Source organism: Carassius carassius, chromosome 22, assembly GCF_963082965.1.
Source record: "Carassius carassius chromosome 22, fCarCar2.1, whole genome shotgun sequence".
NCBI lineage: Eukaryota > Metazoa > Chordata > Actinopteri > Cypriniformes > Cyprinidae > Carassius > Carassius carassius.
The window spans coordinates 12,191,244-12,211,164 of record NC_081776.1 but is presented as its reverse complement, the minus strand read 5'-3'; the positions used below and the strand labels follow the sequence as shown (position 1 = coordinate 12,211,164).

General features: G+C 38.5%; 1 protein-coding gene across 2 annotated transcripts in view; it reads left to right on the top strand.

Annotated features, from left to right (window-relative positions):
• The window catches only part of rap1b (RAP1B, member of RAS oncogene family), a 43,563-nt gene that overhangs the window by 11,239 nt on the left and 12,403 nt on the right, over positions 1 to 19,921 (top strand). The window contains exon 2 of one of the 2 annotated variants that reach the window (XM_059505314.1): positions 16,271 to 16,350. In XM_059505314.1, the coding sequence (XP_059361297.1) occupies positions 16,294 to 16,350 (57 nt within the window). In that variant the 5' untranslated portion in view covers positions 16,271 to 16,293. The remainder of the gene's footprint in view (positions 1 to 16,270; positions 16,351 to 19,921) is intronic. The other variant, XM_059505315.1, reaches the window with a different exon arrangement.

Below are 19,921 nucleotides of genomic sequence, written 5' to 3'. Positions count from 1 at the left end.
ACCGAGTTCATCTCTTTTCTGAGCGGATTCAGGTTTCATGGTTCCAGATCCGAGAGCAGATGAGTGATCAGTACTCACTAGAGCTTTCTTATGCAAAGAACCTAGATATGCTGGCGATGCTGTCTCATGTGTGGTCATGTCCCCTCTGATGACATCACCTGCGGGAGTCGAGCATGCACACGCTCTGCTATGTTTGGCATTCTGCTCACACTCACAATGCTGTGTATGTCAGAAAGATTAAATGCAAAAAAGAACAGACCAGTGCAGAGAAATAATGTGCAAGCGTTCCCTGTTTATTGTTCACCATACATTGTCTTTGTCTCCATCTTTCTCCTCCTCTTGTGTCCCCCGTCTTCAGTCACACACTCTTTAGGTCAGTGTGTTAGACAGCCTGGCCTGCAGCCACGAGCTGTTGGTGAGGTAAAGACTCCTAGATCTGTTCTCGCAGTCTGGAATGGGAAAAATAAACATAATAACCACAACCTAACTCCCATACTACTCTCGCTACTGTGTCAAATTTCTTTACTATCCAGAAGCATTGCTGACTATTTTGTTCTTTGCAGAGGAATTTTAAGGGGAGGAATCATAGAAACGGGATGTTCTCGTCTGTCAAGCACATATATGGATTTATTTTTCTACATGAGTGTTTTAATTTTTGGCTTAGATGGCATCCTCTAATTTTCTGATGTTTAAATTCCATCCGATGCCAATAATTGAGTGGTGTGGAGTGCAGGTTAGCCAGTCGTATGGACGTTTGCATATTGATCTCTTAAAGTTATTATTTAAAACGGGGTTAGAGAGTGTTGAAAACAATTAGATAAAACTAAACAAATTCTGTTGCTGGTCTTAGTGGACTTCTGGGAACAAGAAATGTTACGTAAGTGTAGAATGTGACCCTTTTAAAACGCACTCAAGCTTACTGTGCAGCTTGAATTCTTCCCTGAAATTGTTTGAGGCAGAATGGAGCCCAGTGCGGAGATGAACCATAAAAGCTGGCCGTTGATTGCAGACGCGTTATCTGATGTGTGTGCTTTGGATTTGGACTGCCGACATCACGCATCAGTGACTGAGTTTCCTTATAAAGACACAAGACAGCGGTTGCATGAGACTGCCCCCTTGATTCTGAACGGGCGCAGCTTGTGGTTTATTAGGCGCTGCTATCTGGTTTCCGTCGCTGCAGGGAGGACTGGGAGATGGAAGGGCCTGCTGCCTAATCTCAACCAGCAAGAGCTTCCTGGCACCCCTCGTCCACGTCAAAAAAACGTGCAGTGCAACTTCTCCTGTCAGGCTCAGATGAAGCCCTTAAATCGACCTCAGACCAGCTGCTGCTTTCCCCGCCCTTCTGTTGATGGAGTGTGTGTGTATGTGTGTGTACTTAGTTTCTTACGCCAAACCACTACCTTCTTTTTGTTCTCCTGCATGTGGCCATCAGGAGCGTAAGAGCAAATGTGTAACGGCATGCGTGTGTGTCCCACATCTGGCAACCCCATGCTTTTGGTTAGGGGCTGAAAGTAGGGGTCTGAAATGTAATGTGCAAGTTTCTCAACACTAAAATTTATACCGTCACAAGCTTGCTGCGTATAGTCTTGAATATAGTCTCCCTAAATAATATTGTTCTTCTGGGTGCGTTTGTGTTCAAAGGGAAGGCCAAGTTATTTTAATATCATGTTTACTTTTGAATGCATTCATTCGTTTTGACATTGTAACTGTTTTGTTGTAAACTTTATGGCTTCTGAAAAGTAAGAAAGTTTTCTTGAAATTTAATCAATTATATTAGTAAATAAAGCATCGCAGCAACAGGTCAGTGCCAAAAACATCTTACGAAGGAAAAATAAAGTCCATAAAGCGTAGTTTTTTTTATTATTTAAATACATTTATTAATGCAGATTTAGTGTATTTCCTATGCATTTAAATACATTTTTATATATGTTGTTTACTTCGTATTATATTGACTTCATGGAAGTAGTAGAATATATTGGGACATGGAAGTAGTAGAATAAAACATATATGTGTGTGTGTGTGTATATATATATATATATATATATATATATTTTATTAAGATATATGTAATAATTAAAATCCACACAAAGCCAATAATTACACACACAATTTTATTTTGTGCTACCTATTAGTCATATTTTAATTGATTGACAGCCCTATAGTGCACATGGCATTTAAAACTAGATAATGCATCCTGTGTCCCTTTTTAGTTTTTGAATAAATAATTTATGCAGCAATCATTAATGATTATATTCCCGAGATTGCGAGGACCACTGGAGTCTTATTGTAGGGTTGTCACGGTGTTCACTAATAGGTACTCCGTTTCTCTGTTGATGCCCAGACTTGTTAACGGTGAGCATTGGCTTGCTGATGACTGCATGTGAGTCAGCTGTGGCAGCACTTCAGTCTCTCGATCTAGGGTGAGTGTAAAACATCTGAACGAAGACATCTTCCCTCTAGAGAGCATGTAGAAACATGAACATCCCCAGAGTGGATGAGAAACTTCAGACATTCTGTTACTTGCTTATCTGTGCACTGTTAAAGCACTGTTAAAATCTATAAAAATGTGTCAACGGGATGAAGATCAGCATTTTGGGACACTAAAAATAGTGATATTACGACAAATTGTTTGGAAGGTGTGATTTTTAGTTAGCTAAAGATTCTTGTAAATATGATGCCAGTTCTACTCCCTTCTTTGTTCTGGTAATCGAATCAATCAGGAACATAGAAAGCTTTTGCAATTTGCCATTTTAATGTGGTTTTGTAATGTAACTAGCAACCAATCTTTTCCTCCATGTTGCGAGTAAAATGGTTCTATCTAGTGGTTATTGATTTGGTTGGAGGCAGATATTAATGCAAGCTTGTAGTTGATTGTAAGAAATGGTAGAGTTTAAGCTGACTAAATGATTGGAGAATATGTCATGGAAGATCGAGTTAAGACATTTTGATTTAATTACAAAATGTAATTCTTTTTGATTACAAGCTGAAAAAAGAAAACCTGGATAGATGGCTCACATTGGATCAATAAGATGCATTTAACAAATAAACAGGGCGAAATTTCCATTTCATGCTGACTTCTGCAGTCATTAGTGGCACTTTTAAAGAATCACCGCAGATTTTTAGTTCTGGAATTTACTTTTATTGTATCTCTTCTATTATATCTATTACCGCTATCTATTAGATCATTATGTGGCATAGATGTTTTTAATGTGTACATTTGTTGTTCATTTCTACATGGTTCGCTGAATGAAGGGTGACTTTTCTGAATGGCACACACAGTTCATCCACCCTTAGAATGACCTCGTAATGCTGAACTGAATGGTTTAATCCAACAGTGATACTCTTTTTATCTTTTTCTCTCACCATTTTTACTTGCTCTAACACCCGTTCTCAAGAGGAACATGTATTTTTATCCATTTTCCCAATTGGAGTCACATACTTTGTGAAATGTTTCACAGTCGAGTCCTTTCCAGTTCAGACAGCCTGGATTTGCATTGATGTTATTTCTGGTGAGATGGAAAAACAACCAGTACATTCTCAAGCGTTTCAGTGCTTCCTCAGGCCAGAACCGGCAACGCCCAGGCTAACGTTTGGGGGTGGGCAGGGGGGTGTCTCGCTGCACCTCCTTTACCCCGGGACAAAAGAGATGAGCATCCCTCCTCTACATTCTAATGTCGCATTACAGTGAGCACAATTCCATTCCCTCTGGTATTCCTCTTCGGGCTCAAGGACCGTTTGATAGAAGATAGCTGGGCGGCCGAGCGGCCTTTGTAAACAACCACATTCCACACGCAGTAGAGAAGAGAAAGAAATGCAGCTTCTCAGGCATTGTTCCGCCTTGCCTCCTGGCCTGCTTTGATTTAACTGCAGCAGGAAGTGCTCGCGTTGCACTGGATTGGAGAGGATCTATAATCAGCTCAATCTGGACTGTGTCTTGTTAACTGTCAGTCTACGTGGTTGTAAAGAACTCTACTTTACTTTTCTGCAGGAATGGGATTTGTGCAGTAAGCATCATTAGCATGTTTATCTGCGCTTTGTGTGAATGCTGTGACTTTCTCGTGTGGGAGGTTTCAACCGCGTGGCCGAGATCTATCAGAAGCAGATTTCATAATGAAGTGCAGATAGTGTGCTAATGGCTTGTTGTCTCAGATGTTTCAAAGTCTGAAGGAGATCTAGCTCAGTGGTTTTCTTTAATGCTGCTGCTTTTAAAGAAGCTAAAAGTAGCTTTTGTGAATTTCGAACCCTTGGGGTCATGGATCTTATTAAACACCAGCTGAATATTGCTGCTGTTGCAACTAGGACTGGGTAAAAAAAACACTTTCTCTTGTGTTACAGCCTTTTGTTGGTATGTAATATGAAATCTATATTTGAATTGTCTTTCTATTTCAGTATTTACATATACTACTTTTCAAAGGTTTGTGCAGTTGTGCAGCATCTTGAGCAGTAAATCAGCATATTAGAACAATTTTTGAAGGATTATGTGAGTCTGAAGCCTTGAGTAATGGCTGCTGCTGGAAATCAGAGGAATAAAATACATTTTAAAATATATGAAAATAGAAAATGGTTATTTTAAATTGTAGTAATATTTACATAACTAATATTACAGTTTTTACTGTACTACTTATACTGACTTGAAACATGATAAACATAAACAAATGTAATCCACCCCAAACATATTGAACAATGGTATATTTGATTGGAAAAGGTGGGTTAATTACTGTATTGTTATTTTTTTTTTCTTCGATAAAATACTGTTCTAGCCAAACATCCACTGGGCCTTGTTCATGAAACATCAGTGATAATGTTGATCAATTCTTGTGTACATTGAACAAATTCAAATTAAATGTGGCAGTTTATGTAATAATGGTTTCGTGATTAATGCAGAATGATGATTCAAATGAATCATGAAATCGATCGATTCATTGAAATGGACATCCTGGAAAATGTGACGAGTCTAAATTAAATTAAATTTATGCATTTAGCAGACGCTTTTATCCAAAGCGACTTGCAGTGCATTCAGGCTATAAATGTTTACCTATCATGTGTTCCCGGGAATCGAACCCACAACCTTGCGCTTAATAGTGCAATGCTCTAGCACTTGAGCTACAGGAACACTAAATTAATCGAACTTCCCAACTCGCAATTTTTCTACATCAGAGATGCTGTTTAAATGTTTCTGTTTTAGCTCTCTCATACTAATGAGCATTAAAGTCACAGCAATTAGTCATGATGTTGTCTACTTGTATAGCAGCGGGAAAATCATAGTGAAATATATCGTAAATGCCTTATTTGGAACACACAAGCATGAGTTGGGCGATAGATTGGGCATTTATTATTGCCAGCATATCTTATTCTCATATAGTGGCCTCTCTCTTTGTATTGCATCAATTAATCACACGTAAGCTGAAAGGATTCATTGCTCTGTGGGTCAGGTTCATTTGGGTTAATGTGTGTGGGGTTTTATTTGCCTATAATGGATTATTCTCCCATCAGAGGTGTGCGTTTTGACATTACCCGTGTTCACAAATGCCATCGGAGTAATGACAGACAGAGCAGTGAACTTAAACCTCAAATCATCTTGTGGCTAGAAACCCTGCTAAGTCACAGAGAAAAGAAAACCCTATGATAACTGACTTATTTCAGGTATAGTATGAATTCTAGACCTTATGTCTCCTGGGAAACATCCGTTTCTGTGAAATGCTTTTTTTATGGTAATGCAACATCAGATCTAGTCAAACTGAAAGCAGCATCTCTCCACAACTCGGTATGTTTCTTTTGGTTTTAAGTTTCTCTGGAGCTGAACACACATTAATAGAAATCTGAAGCAGCATGTAGCATGTGTCCTGACACTCGTGAAATGATTTTGCCTTTGGGGGACCATGATTCTATGCTCATTTTAATGACTTCCAGCATAGTTTGTTCAATCATCTTCTGGTGTCTGCAAACAATGAGTTGTTGGTACCTTAATCCTGTTCGAATGTTTGGAGTAATTCCCAGTCATCAGAAAGATTTTCCAAGAACTGCGTCTGGGAAGTTGTTGGGGCGTTTGCACTGAGAGCAATTTGCATCAATAAAGCAAATACAAGTCATTCCGTTTCCGATGAGAGCACTTCAGCAGAGACTGATGAAGATACAGTTCAAGCTGAACGTACCACATGACACTTTGCAACCTGAACTAACACTACCTTGTCGTAAAAATGCAAAAACAACCAGAAAAAAACATCAAGGATGTTATAAGTTATTGAACATGACAGTATATGTTTTTTTTTTTTTCTGGTTGTTTTTGCATGTTGGCTGCCACTGGTGTAACAATATACTATTATAGTCTTATTAATACATTGAATAAGCTTTTATTGTGAATTTTCAGTTCTCATTTTAATTTACTTTTGAGTAATTCGGTGCTTGTCATTTTTAATGTTTATCTTTCATTTATCTTTTCCACAAAATTGAGTTTTAGTGCTTCAACTAAAAAGTTTTTATTTCTATTTTATTTTATTTTATTTCAGCCATATTTTAATTTACCAAAACAATTTTGAATCATTTTAGTTAACAATAAAAACATTGATTGCGCCAAGTTATGTTTTCGGTAGACAGTTATTATTTTTTTTCTCTTTTCAAATAATATTAATATTTGAACAAACAACTTTTTTTCCAAGAACAACTATGAAAAGTTATTTTCTTTTCCAGAATTCATCCATTTTTTTTCTTTATTTATGGTACAAGGTTAACACCCTGACATTTTTGACTACACCCCCCAAAATATTAAACGTTCATCATAATAAGATCTGTAGTCAATATATTGTATTTATGAAACACATTTCAAACTGACCTTACAGTAGTCACACATAAACTGCTACAGTACAGTAATTTTAAATGCACGTTACATCAGTGCATGGGTTAAATTACCCTCCCTTCTTGAGTTTTAGTTTTTGTGAGTCAATGATTAGCCTTGTGCATGTCAGAGATCCTCCTGTCATTGCATATGATTTATGGATACTGTGTAGTCCTCCTCCTCCTCTTTACTCTGGCTCGTGGAATCATTCCAGGATCTCTGTGTCCTGATCTTGCCTCACTGAGAAATGACAAATGATGGGTGAGAGGTTGAGGTGAGTCCTGGGAATGGGGCGATGGGGCCGCAGGTCATTGAAACTCCCCTAAACCCTATAGCATTGAACCATATGTTTCTGTCTGAATGAGCAGGGTTGAATATCTTTCTCTGACACAAGGCTTGACCCATCTACCATTTAGTTCTAAAGTGTTCAGTTGATTGTTGCATCTCGATTCCCATTTTAAAAGCACCAGCGGGACTGTTGAGGTCATGACCTCTGTCTTCACAGAACCACAAATCAGAGAATGGTCTTTTAGGTGATAGACACAATCTTGGATTCTTGCCTTGTACCTTCCCCATTAAAGACGAGTGATTTGCTTGTTTCTGTTCATCATTTCCTTTTCACATTGGAATGCATTGATTGCATTGAGACTCATGAATCATGATCCAAGGCAAAGATGTTCTGAGAGTCTGTATGGCCCTGGATTTGTCATGTGACAGTTGTTTGTAAAACATCCTATAGGCCGAAACAAACTCTCTGAAAGTATGTGAATGGAAATGCTTGAGCTATGAAAAATAGAAAAATAGCAATTAGCATGCTGGTGGTGATAGCCTAGTGGGCTGACATATAGCGGCATGGCGCTTCAGGCGTCCCAAGTTCGAGTCCTAGCCCGTGAACCTTTCCAGACCCTCTCACCCCACCACACCCTCTCTCTCCCCCACTTCACTTCCTGTCAACATACTGTCTTATCATAATAAAAGCAAAAAGGCCAAAGTAAATAAATAGCATAATATTTAGTTGGCAGTTTTGTTAAAATATAATTTTCCTTATTTATTTTGGTGCTTAATATTTATGAAATAAGATTTTGTGTTGCTTTAATATTTTTGTGGAAACCATGATCTATTTTTTTTCAGGATTCTTTTCTTTGATAAAAGGACAGAACATGGGAAGTCGTGGCCTAGTGGTTAGAGAGTTTGACTCCTAACCCTAGGGTTGTGGGTTCGAGTCTCGGGCCGGCAATACCACGACTTAGGTGCCCTTGAGCAAAGCACTGAACCCCCAACTGCTCCCGGGCACTGCAGCATAAATGGCTGCCCACTGCTCCGGGTGTGTGTTCACTGTGTGTGTGTGTGTGTGTGTGTGTGTGTGTATGTGTGTGTTCACTGCTCTGTGTGTGCATTTTGGATGCGTTAAATGCAGAGCACGAATTCTGAGTATGGGTCACCATACTTCGCTGTATGTCACTTTCACTTAAAAATAAAAAACGTTTAAGTTCTTTTAGAAAAATAATTACTGAGTCCAAAATATTGAACTGTAGAGCTTTTTTTTTCTTAAAATGTGTACACTTGTATGTATTTAAGGTCTAAGAAAAACATAAGGTCTAAAGAACTACGTGGCATTTTTAAGTAATTAAATTTTGTTCATTTTCAATTCACTGTAAATTCTGTAAAAACTGAATTTGTTTACATTTCTATTACATTTGTGCATTTCTAAGAACATGGATGCTCTTATTTGTCAATGACCCTTTTATGGACAACAGGATCACAAGCCTGCGTGTGTGTGTGTGGTGGATAAGCATTCACGTTTACGTTTTAATACTTGCTTAAAGTATGTTTCTGGCCTTTAAGTGTGATGACACCAATGTGCTCCCTTCATAGGAAGCCATAGTACACTTCAGTGGGATAGGTTTTGTGCTGTGAAGTGGAGATAATTTGTTAATTGGAAACATTTCGTCGCTGTGGAGTGTACCTGCGCTGCTGCCAACCCTCTTTCTCTATTGTCACTCTCTCCTTTCTTTTTCTTATCGATGGCTTTCAAAAGTGCATGTTACATGACATTTTGTGACACTTCTTTTTGCTTGATGACTGTGATTTCTAGGGTACTCTAGAGGCAGTGCCATCGCACCTAGGGTGAAGCAGCTGGGTTAATTTAACAGCTGGGTCCACCCGACTTTCATTAAATGGGCGTTCTGTAACCCTTTACGAGAGCGGACGAGAGGGTTAATGGCTCCGGAAGGCACAGAAGGGGGTCTTTTTATGTTCATGTGCAACTTGGCAGTGGAGATGCCTCTCGTGCATCTCTGCTCCCAGTGGGGATTCACTTTGACTAATTGCTACCTCTGAACCCAAAAGAAACGTGGAGAATTCAGACAAAAATGGAACAGCATTGTTGATCTAAATGGACTAACCTGAGCCGTTGATGCAGGAGCAATGAGAACGAGAGAGTGCCACAGGATGATATTGATTCAGGATCAGAGTGGATGGCGTTTCAAGGGAGTTGTCAGGCTTAGCTTGAGCTTTCATGCTATTGCTAGCCCTGCTTTAGCACACTGTTTTGTCTTGTGTGGCCTGTCGCAATGAAAATCCCAAACTGTGGCGATTTTCCAACTTGCAATCATTTGTGCTGTGAGTCAGCGTGTGTGTTTGCATGTCTCCTTCCTTACACTGCTATGCAAAGGCTGCTGCATCACTCTGCCATGTGTAACAAATGTCAGGCGATGCATTTCACAAATGGAAACCTGTTTAGCAACATCAAGAGACATTGCAATGCAGCTTAAGTTAGAATATTTCACACTTCCAATAAAAATCTGTAACGTCATGTTCCTAATAAGGCGCAAAATTTCATACTGCACTGAAAGCAAAGTCCTGCGATAACAACATCACAGGAACTTGAAACATTGATTGATAGACAGCTATTTAGGGCAGGGTTTTGGACCAATGGGATTTCTTTACAAGTAATGACTTCTAAAAACTCAACTTTCCATTACAGGAATAAGTAACATTTTAAAATATATTAAAGTAGAAATATAGAATTATTTTAATATGTAATAATAATATTTCACATTATTAAATTTTTTACTAAATACAAGCAGCCTTGGTACACACAAAAGCCTAAACCGACCCTAAGCATTTCAATATTATCCCTTTTTACCCCTTTTTTAATGCTAGCGGAACTAATTGAAGATTTTGATGCTGAAGCTGTTATTTCATCATTCTGGTGCCGCCAAAGAAAATGCTGGGAAATGTACTTTGGTCATGGCTGAAAGGGAAAATTTTCAGCAAGCTTTATGGCTGTTCTTCATCAACAAAACACAAACTTCTTATCTAAACTTTGCAGTGAATATTCACCATTACAACATGTTATGACCAATGCCAATTTGTTGTGTGCACTTATGTAGTAAATACGATCATGCCGTCATGACATCAAGGCGGCAGTAGTCTTGTGACTTGTCGTTATGACAGCATCTTATCGTTAAACTCTGAAGCAGCCATTAGTTCTGTTGAAACGTGTCAAATCCAGCACTACTGATGCTTGTCGACTGTTTGCTAGATTTTTGTTGTAGCACTTGTAGCACTGTGCGCCCTGCAGAGAACGCTTTCCTCTCTCCATTCGTCTGCTAGCTTTTTCCAGCGCTCACATGCTGAAATGAATTCGCCCGAGATGGAGTAGTCTCTGAGATTTGAAATGTGAGAACTCAGCCCAACTCTCCCCCACCCCGGCGCTGTTCGGCTTCACATTCACAACCATCGCTGCTGCTTCTCTTTCAAAATGACGCTTACTGTCTGCTCTCGCAGCCGTGGTTTCGTTCTCGCTGACTCCCGGTGTCTGTAGCCTGTCAGTTTGTGTTTACACCTAAGCCTGCCTCCGGGAAAAAGATTCCACCATCTTTCAAGTGGAGATAAACTGGTTCTTCTCTTTTTCCAGTGCTGGTTAGACATTTTCTGTTTGTAATCTACTCCATGACCTTTGCACTTCCTACAGGAATGAGCTTTTGATATCTTCCTTATGTTGTGTTATGTTTATCTTGTGACTTTATACTGAATGCCTGAACGAATGATACATCGTCATGTGACAGGTTCTGGATAGTTCGGTTAATGTTTATTCTCTTTTATGTTATTCCCAAACCTAAAGCTGAAGGTTTTTTTTTTTTTTTTGACTATTCATCTGTACAGTACTACGTCTGTTGTTAAAATGCTATTTTTATAGTAGATTGTCTTTGCTGTCATCTAACACTCACTATAGTCTTTGAAAACGTAGTCTGTTATTTTTAATTCATTTAGATGAAGTAGTGAAATATGGAATTTTAATACTGGCCTTTTATCAGTTATCAGCCATAACATGAAAACTGCTAGATTGTTTGTCTTTACACAGATTGTATGTGCGTTTTGATGTTTGTTCCTCACATAAAAGCATAATTTCACATTTATTTTTTATTTTTATTTTTTTATATGCTTCTGTTATGTATGACTTTTGGAGTATTTCTACATGATTGCTGTAACACATTTTCTGTGTGGAAGCCATAATCGTAATATTGATTATATGCACTATTATATGCACATTACAGCTTCAGAATACAGTATGACAAGCTGCTTTCCAGCTGGATGAGACCTGAGACCTGAATCATTATTTAAGAGGTGTCTTGAGACCTGGTTCATGTATGTGCTGGGACCCTTTCTTTATCAAGCTTGTGTGTGTGAATCTAAACCGAAAGCTGTGCTTATCCTCAAAGCCTTTTCATGGCTTTAAGTAGCTCAACACCACATTTGAGGGTCTTAGAGGCAGAATCCACTCACCACTGAATCACTTTCACTGTGATGCTGCTGAGACTCTCTTACCCTCTTGACCTTTTTTTTTGGACAACCTGAGGCGGCTGAGCAAATACAGCCTGCTCAGCCATTAGCCCGAGTGCTGCTTGTCCTCCACTGTCGTGGTGTGTAATATAGTCAGACAGAAGCAACGGTTTGCCAAAACATGGGTGGAAAGACCTCTCTCTCTTCGTCATTTAGGGCTCTCGCTTATGATATTACTCAGCTTCTGACTGTAGATGACAGGCGCCCAAACGATAAGTGGCTTCACTGGGCCTCTTTTGAAGCCCTTGCGAGCACTTCCTTCTGTTCTGCTCCTGATTTCTCTTTATCTGTCAAGTGCTGGGAAGTCAAAAACTAAAAGGAAACATTTCGGAGAAGAAAAGCCATAGCATTTTTACTCTTTCTAAGTAGTAAAGAGGAAGAGATGATCAGTTCTGCGCTGTTCGACTTTCGTTTTTGTACTTCGGAAAACGAATCCATATGGATGGAGTGTGATAACATTAGCTCGTGATATGGCTTTTGTGTTTCAAAGATGATTAAGGATATGGAATGAGTATGGGTGAGTAAATGATGAAATGTACATTTTGGGTGAACTGCTTCTTTAACTTAGTTTTTCGATAAAACCAGGTCTCTCAGCTTAAGTGTGTGTTAGGTGGCCCACTTAAGCATACTTAACTTGGGCGTAAACATAACACACACAAAATGCTGTCAAACCACACGGATAAACACATTTACATATGGCTTTGAACTTCCTCTCACTTACAACTCTCACATGTACATCTATACACTTGTTTACCTAGCCTAAAGGCCTTCTGTTTTACTAAAGCTAACTTTAATATTGTAATCCTAACATTTAAAAAAAAAAGCTTTTTATAGACATGAATAAAGCTATATAAATGTAGTACTTTTAAGAACGTTTTCCTTTTAGAGTATTTTCTTCTTTTCTGATGTCAAAAGTTTATCTAGGTCATTAGCATGCTGAAACACTAGACTTTAGTCATCCTTGAGAGGAAGATCCAAAGCGTGCTTGCTCAGTTTTGGATTCTTCATCACTACGAAAATCCTCTTACGCAGCATCCAGGGACCTTGCTGGGTTAATTACTAGAGGGGATGCATTGTGGGAGAAAGATCACGTCACAGGCGCAATGGCTTGTGCAGCGCAATGTGCCGGTTAATTTTTCAACAAGGTGTAGAGCAGACGTGTAAGGAAACTTTCGAATATTGTGAAGATTCCCATCTTTAAGAGGACTCCACGGCTTTCTTACTGAATCGTGTTTATTCTGGGTGCGTCAGAGGTCAGGGAGCGTTTGGGTCACGCTGCATGTCTTTCGCTTAGTCACACATACAGAAGATTGTAGTCACTCATTTGTTTCGACCCTGTGTCTATCTCGGAGTCTCAGAGATATTTTGAGCTGAGCTTGTCATCACTTGGCTTTATAGCCCAGAAGAGGCGTGGTGTGTCAAAAGAAGGATGGTTTGAGAAATCAAGTACCATTTCCTGTCATAATCCACCCTGTCATGTCACAATCTTGCGTAAATATAACCATGGAGAACTGCTCAACTACACACCTCCAACTCCCACAGTCATTATGACACCGACCACAGGCCTCGGCAGCCCTTAATGTTTGTGTAATGCACTGAGATACAGTATTACCAATGTTTTCCCTGAGTAATGTTTTGCAGTTTATGACTCAAGCTGTAATTCTCATTAACAAAGTCATTGCACCAGGTAAAGGTCGTACAAATAATGCCAGATCAATACGTTTTTTCCCCTTCTTATCTGCTCGTACACTATTCTAATCTATCAAGACCCGCTATTTGAATTAAGGGGATAGTTAACTCAAAAATGAAAATTCTCTGTTGATGAAGCTCGTTCACACCAAGAATGATATCTATAATGATAATATATATTAACTATATTAGTTTTAATAACCATTAGTGTCCACACAAATGGACGACAACGTCATTCTTTTGTTTGGCGTCAAACGGTCGCAAAATGCGGCAAATAATCCTACACGACGATAATAATGTGGTTAAGGTATGTACATGTCTACACTGTACTTTGATAATGCAACTAAAATGGGAAACTCCACATGTCTTAATTCGGATAGTGTTTACTTCAACTATGACTTATTTATTATTATTATTATTATTATGACTGATTAAGGCAATCAAAAATTGGTTTACATAGTAGATTATGATAATTAACCATACCAACTTGTGGAAAATGGGTATCCAATGTCCCCTCTAAAAGGTGTCAAAAACTTTGTAGACTCGCACTAAAAAAATCGGGTTAATATCAAATAATAGCAGCTGCAAGAAAATCTTGGGTCTTCTTGTGTTAAATAAAATATTGTGGGTTTATAATGCAATTACTTCTGCAGACATGCGGGCGCACACACACACACACACACACATTCAGTCCCACGCATCTATTACCAATTCAGAACATGATCCAGAATGGCCCTGAATGCTGCAATAAAGATAATTTCACAGCGATGTCTCATTCCCACAAACCCCAGATTCCTCTGCTTCTGTGATGTAAGCCTGTAAACCCCTGGTGACTGAGGACTTAATTGACAACCAGAAGCATATGTGAAGATCTAATCAGACTTTTCCCTGAGAAAAATGTGTATTTCTATTCAGAAAAGACTACATCACACTGTTGTGAAGACGCACATAGATACAGTCGATTTGACCCAATCAACCGCTGCTGTTTTTGCTACTACTTTCTTTGTTGGTCTCAAGTGAGTCACTAATAGTGTTAATGGACCATATGTAAAGAAGAATTACTGAGGTTACATTCACCTTTATATTTTCTCTTTCGCACATCTGTGCTGAATCCATTCTCGACTATCACACACTCATACGTCCATTTAAAAGATGTTTTCCATTTTTGCAGCAAATTCCCATTTGATAGAGCATCTTATTCTGTCACCCTCACATTTCTCACACATTTAGTGTTTTCCACACAATTCTCATCTCCCAACCTGCTCCGTCTCCCATTCCCTCTATTCTTTGCCAATGTAAATGGAAAGCGGAGCATTCGATGACAGTGGAGGATTTGGTCTTCAGCACTGATCTATTGTTGAGAGGGAGTGCAGTGGGATGGGGCAGCTCTTTTTCTCAGATACCCTCCTGTCTATTGCATTAGATGTGAGTAAGTGGTAATCTCTCTTATCAGAGAGTGGTCTCACAGTCAGTCTGGCTCCAGATTCAGCCGTCATGCCCACTAAAAACCCAGCGTGCTGGATCTGATATGGGCCTCCTGTTTTCCCCTGTAAACTCATTGCTCTGTGGTCTCAAGCCTAGCTGGAATGAGGGAAATGAAACCGATAGATGTTTGGAATTTTATTTATTTAAATGGATGGATTGATGGATAGATAGGTAGGTAGTATTTCATATTATTTTATTGTTCTATGAAGATGATTATGATATTTTAGGTGTTTCACACTTCATTTTATAAATGTGTCCCATGACCTCTGCTTTTTTTTTCCGTTCTCACTTAAGAAACGAATGAGTTCAGGTGAACCCGAAAATGCAAGCTTGATTCTGTGCTCTGAAACTTAGTCAGTTTATAATGTAATCGAGGTACAGTTTTCGCGGTTTCCACAAGTGGCGCGAATGTATAGCGAATGTTATCATGAACTGTCTGCCCTTTTTCCTTATATCAAGAATACTTTGACGAGATTCTTATGGAGCAAACTAGTTACAAAATTTAACTTTAACTTTAACAAAATTTCAAAAAGTTAATAGCTGGCTATGTGAATATCATCACAATTGGTTTAAAGCTGAGGTGTGTGTTGCACCACTACATTTTTTAGATAACTCCACCCCAAAGGGATGCCACTATTTTTTTTTACTATGGTTAAGAATTTCGAACAAACTATGTTTTGCGCTATCACTTGCAATGCATGGACCATGCATTCATAACGTTTGTGCACATAAAGTGTTTTTCTGACCCAAGCCACGGCACATTCACATACTATCTGTTGCATGAGAGAGAGAGAAAGACCCAAGAGATGGGGTGTGTGCAGCAGTTCACATCTGTCTATGTGTGTGTGCATGATGTGTGTCGTTTATCTGAGATCTATGTCAACCCCACCACACGCTCTTGTTCCACTCTCTTCTTGCAAAGGAGGAAATGGCATGAATGCACAACTACATGACCTCAAACCAAATACCTTCGTGGGCAGCGCACCCTTACGTGTCAAATGATTGATCTTTGTGAGGTGTGATAAACGCAAAAGCTGAAGTTGACACACAATTTGTGTTGTCAAAGGAAACTTTACATTCTAATTAATGAGTGGGCAGGAGTCTTAAGGGTGCCTGTCAGATTAGATACTTCGTTTCATAGCAATTTCACGCTGGTGGCCTTTTGATAGCTCAGAACTTGAGGGCAGACCACATGTCTAAATCCCTTTTGTTGCTTGATTGACCCCAGCTCTTAGCTTCAGGTTATCGTTGAAGTGCTACAGTGTACATTTCATTAACTTTTGTGTGTTCAAAGTTTAATAGAAATTAAATAAAAAAATAAAACCAAATTGATTTTCCTTTGAGTAGCTTAGCTGCTTGTATGAAATTCTGACTGACAAAATGTAGACTTATCTTTTTCTCCTGTTTCTTCTTCAGGTAGTTAGCGGACACACTGCACAATGCGTGAATACAAGTTAGTAGTCCTCGGATCAGGAGGTGTCGGCAAGTCTGCGTTGGTAAGTGGCTGCCAACTTTTCCCTGCCTCCTTCCTTTTATCTCTCTTTTTCATGCCGTTTCATTCTCTACATTAATTCAATTTTTATCAAAAGATCAAAAATGCAGACCTGGTTTTATGTTTATGCTGCGTGATGCAAAATGTAAAAACGCATTATAAGTCATTATAACCTGTGATTATGTTCCCACTGGATGCAACAAATGGCTCGTTTGTAATGGGATTCATTGTTTTTATCTTGTCATGCCGGTGTTCTGACCTGGACACACATCACCGTATGACAAGGGGCGTAACATTTCCATCACATGCTTAAGGCATTCGACCAATCACAACACACTGTAATACATAATGTTGTTATTTTCTTTTACCTTAAATGGCATTAACACATTTCATTACACCAAATGCACAACATAATGTTCTTTTTAGCAACATCCTATGACCCCTTAAATTAAAAAAATTAAATGCTGATATTTTGTTAGTACTTTGTATATGATAATATCACAAATAATCCAGTGGCTATAACTACGTATATTGTTGACATTTCAGCTTAGCAGGTGGCAGTACATCAACTTAATGCCAGTTGGCACTTGTATTAAAGTGGAAAAGAGATGATGACCCAGTGTGTAGTTAGAAATCATGTCAGAGATGATGATATGGGTGAGACACACTTGCTGACCCTGAAAAAAAGTTTTGCTCATCAGTGTGGTAGTTTTTTAGATTCCATAAAGACAGGGTGATAGACAAATGCTAATCAACAGTAATTCCTTTTTGTACATTTTTGTACAGTTATGGTTACTCTCACTCTGCCTTACTTTACTTGTATTTTGAGTGATTTCATTGGCTAAAAAAATAGAAAAGATGAGTTTGACTGTTTGACAGCACCCCCCCCCACACAGATTTCTATAGATATTCTGATAATATTGTTAAAAAATTATTTTAGCCAATATAATTTAGTGAAAATCTGTATTTGTCATTGGTTTAGGCATTTAAAGAATAGTTTGCCAATTCTGTGATCATTCCTGGCATAAAATGTTTTTTTTAAATGGGGTCATGTGATATTGCTAAAAAGAACATTTATTTGGTGTAATGCAATTTTACATTATTTTCTATATAATGTACATTATTGTTGTTCCTCTATATGCCGCACCTTTCGGAAACGCATCGATTTTGACAAAGCTCATCATTCTAAAAAAGCGAGGTATACACTGATTGGCCAGCTATCCAGTGCCTTGTGATTAGCCGAATGCCTCAAGCGTGTGATGTGTTACACCCCTTACCATACTGTGGTGCCGTCTCCCAGCACGATGAGACAAGACAATTAAAACCCATTACAAACAAGGCATTTGTTGCATCCAGTTGGGACATAATTACTGATTATAATGACCTGCACTGTCTGGAATCCAGAAGTGGAATCCAGAAAAGTTTAAACATAAAAAAAAAATGGAATTTTGAAATAATGAAACTGAATTTGGGAAAAAATCAAACTGATTTCATAGGGCCCTACTTTTTTTGTAACAAATAATTTGTTTTGTCTTTTACGGCATCTCCATTTTAGGAATCCCCACATATATAACAAATTACATCCTAAATTGGGAAAAAACATAAATCCTCTGAAGTGTAGAGAAACTTGGTTTCCCCATTTGAAAGAACCGCTGCTCTGCTCCGTCCAGCCATGTAGTGTCTCTGGAGAACATCTGTCCCCAGTCAGGTCGATAAAGGTTGTGAGAACCAAACTGGCCTGTGGTCGGTTGTGGTGCCCTTTCTGAGCCACTCAAAAACCACATAGCTGAGTCATTGATACAGCGAAATGACTGTGCCTCAGTGCATTGGCATTTGCTATTCAGTCAGCATAATATTATGTCAGAATAGCATTTTAAAACCACAAGTATTTCGGCAGCTCTTCTTTAAAAATTACAGTGGGTCAAAAACGACAAAACCCTGTGGAAAATTTCTGCTGCGTGCTATTAGCTTTAAGTTTCCACATTTACCCTGAAGTTTAAAAACAGAGCGGTTTCCTCATGGATTGTATCTTATGATTGAGGTCACCGTTTGCTTCCTTAGCTCATTAGGACGCTAGTACACCACATGTAATACCGTATGTCCCACTAACACCACTTTGACCTAATTTGTTCCATCCCAGTGAACTCAAATGGCTCACCCATTGAGGAGCAGCCACAATGGCCCGACCCACTCACCTCAGGGTTCAACAAAGAGCCCATTGGCTGTATGTGTGCCACAGGGTGTGAGAACCATCCGCCTCCATCCTCTTCCCTCTCAGCGTAGACTTTTATTGTCCATTAACTCTAATTGGGCCACTATGGATGGGTCTGGATGAAATGGCCTTGCAGAGTTAATCGTGTTGTAAGTGCATTCACATTAAGCCCCTGTCCTGCTCCATGCAGACAGGGAGAAAGAGACAGGTCTGTAAAATTAGATCATTACTGTGTTGGGGTCAGCCTGGTGTCCTGTAATAGAGCTGTATAGACTGCAGCAAGGACCAGCCACTTTATAAGTGGGCCCGCAAATCTTCCGAAAAGACAAATACATGACTTACAGGAATGAATGAGCTAATCGTCTTTTTAAGGAACGGTACATTATGTATTCAAATTGCTATTCACTTGAGTTTGAGTTTGTTCGAACTAGATGCACACATCAACGCTGTGAGTTTGAGGTGGGGCTTCCTGTTGTCTCAACCAATGGTAGATGGGGAAGTATTAAGGGAACCTGCATTGATTCTGTTTGGTGACACCAGTGGCTCATATTTTAGGGTCAATATCATGACACTTCTTTTTTTCTATTAATTTATTCAGAAATACATAAACATGCAATTATTCTTTTAATGACTTGGAAACCTTTTTTTTAAATATAAAATATCAAAATATCAAAATCTATTTTACTTTCCTTAAGAAAATACACGAACAACATTTTATTAAAAATGCTGTGAAATATTACAGTTTAAAATAACAGCTTCCTTCTTAAATTTAAAAATGTAATTTATTCCTGAGAAGGCAAAGGTGAATTTTCAGGAGTTATTATTCCTCCAGTCTTCAGTGTCACATGATCCTTCAGAAATCATTCTAACATGCTGATTGCTTTTGCTCAAGATTTCATCTTATTATTATTATTATTATACATTTTGAAAACAGTTGTGCTGCTTAATTTTGTGGAAACTGTTAATACATTTTATTCTCAGAATTGATTGAATAGATATTCAAAAGAATATTATATTATTTGAAATGGGAATCTTTTGTACCATTATAAATATCTTTACTTTCGCGTTTGATCAATTGAATGCATGTTTCCTAAATAAAATGGGATAAACATCTCAATGGTAAACATTTAAATGCACTTGCATTTTAAATAATTTTTTTTAATATTAATCATCAAAATCCATGGTTGGTCCACCTGGAAAAGTTATTCTTTATCACTACAAATTAATGTATCAGTTTACTTTCAGAACAATTTTTTGTTGACTTTTGTGCTATTAGATAGATCTGCAATGTAAATGCACAGGTATTAGTGTGATTTAGTGTATGGCTCAATTTACACCGTTACAGCGCAGGAAGAAACCACTC